The sequence below is a fragment of the Hordeum vulgare genome, chromosome 4H, assembly GCF_904849725.1.
Source record: "Hordeum vulgare subsp. vulgare chromosome 4H, MorexV3_pseudomolecules_assembly, whole genome shotgun sequence".
Classification (NCBI taxonomy): Eukaryota; Viridiplantae; Streptophyta; class Magnoliopsida; order Poales; family Poaceae; genus Hordeum; species Hordeum vulgare.
The window spans coordinates 37,930,075-37,935,843 of NC_058521.1; the positions used below are offsets into that span (position 1 = coordinate 37,930,075).

At 41.0% G+C, this 5,769-nt stretch overlaps 1 protein-coding gene across 1 annotated transcript; it reads right to left on the reverse strand.

Annotated features, from left to right (window-relative positions):
• Positions 1–3,339: 3,339 nt before the first annotated feature.
• LOC123451131 lies at positions 3,340–3,896 on the reverse strand. The gene is made up of 2 exons (XM_045128138.1): positions 3,693–3,896; positions 3,340–3,620 (listed from the first exon to the last, which is right to left on the reverse strand). Exons 1-2 carry the CDS (start codon positions 3,815–3,817, stop codon positions 3,494–3,496), a joined length of 252 nt encoding a protein of 83 aa, XP_044984073.1. The 5' UTR covers positions 3,818–3,896; the 3' UTR covers positions 3,340–3,493.
• Between the last annotated feature and the right edge of the window lie 1,873 nt (positions 3,897–5,769).

The following is a 5,769-nucleotide window of genomic DNA, read 5'->3' on the forward strand; positions in this document are numbered from 1 at the left end:
CGTGGGAGAATACATATATATATATATATATATATATATGTGTGTGTGTGTGTGTGTGTGTGTGTGTGTGTGTCATAGTTAATTTACGGTTTCTTGATCAATTCATAGGATATGAAAATTACATAGGATAGCAATATGTTCCATTTCAATCCTAAATATAATTTTCTCTTTAGTTGTAGTGAAACATTTTTCCTTGTTGCAGCAGTATGTAACATTTGTTTCATTTTACTTTGTTGTTGTTGCAGTAGTGACAAGCATTGTCCATAACTCATGGACTTCCTTTGCAGCGGCATCACTTTTGCTACCGTTGACATAACGAACGATAAGCTGAAGATGAGGCACAACTTCAGTTTTGAGATACCAGCTGCTTGCCTCATTGATCTCCAACAGGAATTCAAGCTTCGACATGCCAGGACTTCGATGGCTCATATGCCAGTCGCCTTGATCGACGAGGAGTATGGTGATATGAAGACCAAATTCCGAAAGTCTCAACACAGACTTTGGGCGAGGACCACACTTCATCGTATCAACATTGAGTATGCAGCAAAAGATGCATATGTTTCATACGAGTTGTATAGCAAGATTCAAGTCGTCAAATATGGTCGGCGTCACCTCACACAAGATGGACATTCTGATTCAGACGATTCAGACGAGTAGTGTTCACAACGGTGAACACTTGTATATATATCTATGCTAGCTATTATCATGTACTGTTTGGACTAGTATCATTATGTACTGCTTGGACCAATTTATATATGTCTAGTTTCTGTTTGTGTCATTATAGTTTACAAATTTGAATGGTTTAGCCCTTTCTAACTTCACTTGCTACTTTTGAATGGTTTAGCCCTTTCTAACTTCATGGTATCATGCATTTCGACCACATATATATACGAAAAGTTTTCAGTTCAAATGAGTATCAAAAATGAAATCCCTTTTGTAGCAAATCTGTTTTGATTAAAACAGTCATTTAAAATAACATAAAACCTACCAAATTGAATGTAATGATAAAAACACAGTAATATTAAATAGCAGGAAAACGAATCACACAAAAATCTATTTTTTATTATATTTATTCACAAAATAAAATAAATAAAGTGAAAAACGAAACATTGAGTTCAAAAAAATGAAATCCCTTTTGTAACACATGAGTTTTGGTACGGTAAGAAACCATGATACTTCGAAAGAGATTGTCCGATTTGTACACGAAGTGCATCGAGTTATTGCCGCAACCCTCTCAACTTTTTAGCACATTATATGTGGGTGAAATGATGATACCATGCCAACTTTCAACCTATTGAGAGTTCATCTGTAGTGCTTTTCAATTTTTGGGCCATTTAGCTCAAAAAAATCAGTAAATGCATGAAAAATACCAAATGAACTCAGAAAGTGTTGAAAAATGATTATGTGGCCTTGAATGGTGCATTTTGAACACACAAAAAGCCTTGAGTTCAAAAAAGTTCAAAAAATGAAATCCCTTTTGTAACAAATGAGTTTTCGTAAGAAACCCTCACACTTCGAAAGAGATTGTCCGATTTGTACACGAAGCGCATCCAGTTATTGCCGCAACCCTCTCAACTTCTTAGCACATGCTATGTGGGTGAAATGATGATACCATGCCAACCTTCAACCTATTGAGAGTTCATTTGTAGTGCTTTTCAATTTTTGAGCCATTTAGCTCAAAAAAAATCAGTAAATGCATGAAAAATACCAAATGAACTCAGAAAGTGTTGAAAAATGATGATGTGGCCTTGAATGGTGCATTTTAAACACACAAAAAGCCTTGAGTTCAAAAAAGTTCAAAAAAACAAAATCCCTTTTGTAACAAATGAGTTTTCGTAAGAAACCCTCACACTTCGAAAGAGATTGTCCGATTTGTACACGAAGCGCATCCAGTTATTGCCGCAACCCTCTCAACTTTTTAGCACATGCTATGTGGGTGAAATGATGATACCATGCCAACTTTCAACCTATTCACAGTTTATTTGTAGTGATTTTCAATTTCTGGGCCATTTAGCTCAAAATCATTAAATGCATGAAAATGCCAAATGAACTCGGAAAGTGTTGAAAATTGATGATGTGGCCTTGAATGGTGCATTCTGAACACACACAAAGTCTTGAGTTCAAATAAGTTCAAAAAAAATGAAATTCCTTTTGTAACATACTAGTACAAATGCCCGTGCGATGCAACGGGAGGAAACCTGAATGGAGACTGTCGCCTTCAATTTCAACATGACACCCTATTTTAAAAATAATAACTGGTTCAAAGTTATTCAATCAAATACTAATGTGTTATTCCTATAGAAAAACAATATCAGTTTCAAGTTATAAATCGCTTTTGTGATGGTCAGATTCATGATGAACTTCAAACTCACCCCATCTCTCCTTCGTACGTATAGGTATGTGCTTCATCACTCAAGAGAAATGGCGAGGAATGACTGTGCGTCGGAAAAAGTGCTAAATTTTCTCTCTCGCGATATGTCTCTAGCTCCACCACTACGTGTTTCATCAATCCGTCGGCCTTACAGATAATGCTTAAGTTGTAATTCAAATTGGAAGATCAAATGCAAGCACCATAGGAGACAAGCAAATGAGACGACACAAGAGCTAGCTGGCTCCTTTTTTACGGTGAAAACCATTATAAGTCAAATTCCAATAGAAAGTATGACTACAAAATGCAAATACAGTACATAAATTATTGGATTTGCTAGCTAAATAGAAAATTCATGTTAGAATTTTATGTGGACAAAAACACATCCATTCTGGTAGAGCAAAGAAGAGCTAGCAGCAACTGAAAGTCTGAATACTAAAACTATCTAGCCTCTCCACCACAGCTGGCTCTACCATGTGAACTATTTGCCATAGAGTTAAGAAATGTCTGAATGACTACCTACACGAACATGAGTTGCATACTTGCATCCTCATTTGATTTACTCCGTGATCCCAATCCAGTTTCTTCACTCGATCCCTACAGATAACAAACATATTGTAATGCATATGTTGGGACCTGAGAGCTAAGATCAAAGAACAACTGAAGAAAACAAAACAATTAAGGTGGCAAAGAGCTGAGGCATTACAAAGGAGCAGATACCAAAATCCAAAACGTGAGCAATGACTTCTCCAAGTAAAATAGCACGTGTGGCATGGGATAGGGTGGGTATTGGAGGTACCTTGCTGGGTACTATCATGGTGTCGAGCCGCAGGGTGCATTGACAGGAGTACTTGAGGCGGAGACGCTGGTGATGTGGGGCTGAGGCCTGGGGACACAATAGATGTCGTCAAGGCAGGAGAGGAGAGAGGAGGAATACCAGGGAGGCGAGGCAGCGACCATGAGAGTAGCAGTGGCACTGAACCCATTACTACGCATGTTGGTGTGTTTATTAGTCGATTCCATTCTTATATTAAACTATGACGAAAGAAGAAAATTGTGTATGTAGAAGCCTAGCAAACAGAGGAGGTGTGGATGGATGAACTTGCTAGTTCATAATATACAAGTTCAGAGATGTTGTCGTCTATTCATTTCCTCCTCTTTGATGATGATCTCCTCCAGGTCATGCCCAGCAGCAGCGTGAAGATCGGGATCGAGATCTTGGGTGGCTGGATGCTGCGAAGTTATCGTATAACTTTCGATCAGTTAGAGCAAGAACCTCAATCAGCGTCAGAAAATACGACAGTTTGTTTGCACTCCGGTGTACTTACTGTAGTCGTATGGTCTCGACCCGGGTGAGCTCGACCCCCACCACCTAGTGCCGCGTCGTGGCATGCTGCTGGATGGAGAGTACCTAGAGGCCTGGAGGTTCCCCACTGCCACTGCCACCATTTTTCCGAGCACTCCTCCTGCACCATGAACTCCATCTTTGCCTTCGTGACACTATCGCCGACTTCCCTGAAGGTGCCACAGGGAGGACGATGAGGAGGCATCCGGTTCGCGAGGCGCAGGCTAGATCAGAGCCCACACCTTGCATAGCAGCAGCGACGCCATGGCTGGCCACTCGGACAGGCGTCGACGTACATTGGCAGACAGAGAGGACGAGCCTGAGGGAGTAGTGGGATGAGAACCGGAAAAAATGGATCGTAATTACGGAGGATGAGGAAGATGTGGAGGAGGGCCAACTGGGTATGCAGAATCATCGGTGACCCCGGCGCGCGAAGAAGGCCGCCTCCCCTTTCCCTTGTTGCGTCCCCGGCCTCGCCGTGCTCCGGCACGGCCATCCCCGTCGTCGCGCCGCCCCTGCCCGCTAGCCTCCCGCGCCGCCCCCCGGCCATCCCCATCCCCGTCGCCGCATCGGCATGCCCGTCACGCCCGGGCCTCTCCGCATCAGCGCGCCGTCGCCACTCCGTCTCCGGCCCGTCCCCTCCAAGCGTCGTCGCCGGGCAGACACCGTCCCATCGCCTCCTCGCCTGTCACCGGCCCGTCGCCGGCGAGAAGGCCCCTCCTCGGGACAGCAATGGATAAGCCCGTGAGAGCGCTCGCGTGGATAGGAGACCTTGAATACGGGAGGGGTGCGCGTGGATAAGTGGAACGTTTTTTCATTAAACAAAGGACCGTGGGTTGATTTCGATAAACTACAGGGCTATTTTGTAAAAAAGCCACGACGTACGACAGAAGCGCTCCGCGCTTTATTATTAGGGGAGATGAGTTTTCGTAAGAAGCCCTGATACTTCGAAAGAGATTATCCGATTCGTACACGAAGTGCATCCAGTTTTTGTTGCAACCATCTCAACTTTTTAGCACATGCTATGTGGGTGAAATGATGATACCATGCCAACTTTCAACCTATTCAGAGTTCATTTGTAGTGCTTTTTAATTTCTAACCCATTTAGCTTAAAAACAGTAAATGCATGAAAAATACCAAATGAACTCGGAAAGTGTTGAAAATTGATGATGTGGCCTTGAATGGTGCATTTTAAACACATAAAAAGTCTTGAGTTCAAATAAGTTAAACAAATAAATCCCTTTTGTAACACATGGGTTTCCGTAAGAAACCGTGATACTTTGAAAGAGATTGTCCGATTTGTACACGAAGTGCATCCAATTTTTGCTGCAACCCTCTCAACTTTTTAGCACATGCTATGTGGGTGAAATGATGATACCATGCCAACTTTCAACCTATTCAGAGTTCATTTGTAGTGTTTTTCAATTTATGGGCCATTTAGCTCAAAAAAATCAGTAAATGCATAAAAATATCAAATGTACTCGGAAAGTGTTGCAAATTGATGATGTGGCCTTGAATGGTGCATTTTGAACACACACAAAGTCTTGAGTCCAAATAAGTTCAAAAAATGAAATCCCTTTTGTAACAGATGAGTTTTTTTAAGAAATCCTCATACTTCGAAAGAGATTATCTGATTTGTACACGAAGTGCATCCAGTTTTTACCGCAACCCTCTCAACTTGTTAGCACATGCTATGTGGGTAAAATGATGATACCATGCCAACTTCCAACCTATTCAGAGTTTATTTTTAGTGATTTTCAATTTGTGGGTCATTTAGCTCAAAAAATCAGTAAATGCATGAAAAATACTAAATGAACTCGGAAAGTGTTGAAAATTGATGATGTGGCCTTAAATGGTGCATTTTGAACACACAAAAAGTCTTGAGTTCAAATAAGTTCAAAAAAATAAAATCCCTTTTGTAACAGATCCGTTTTTTATTAAAACAGTCATTTAAAATAACCGAAAACCTACCAAATTGAATTTAATGATAAAAACATAGTAATATTAAATACCAGCAAAAAGAATCACTCAAAAATCTATTTTTTAGTAAAGTTAG

Excerpts from the sequence above, each read along its gene's own strand:
- LOC123451131 (XM_045128138.1), bottom strand. The coding sequence starts at position 3,817 with ATGGTGGCAGTGGCAGTGGGGAACCTCCAGGCCTCTAGGTACTCTCCA. Across the intron at positions 3,621-3,692 it reads AGACCATACGACTACAGTAA|TTATACGATAACTTCGCAGC; the intron begins GTACACCGGAGT and ends ACTGATCGAAAG.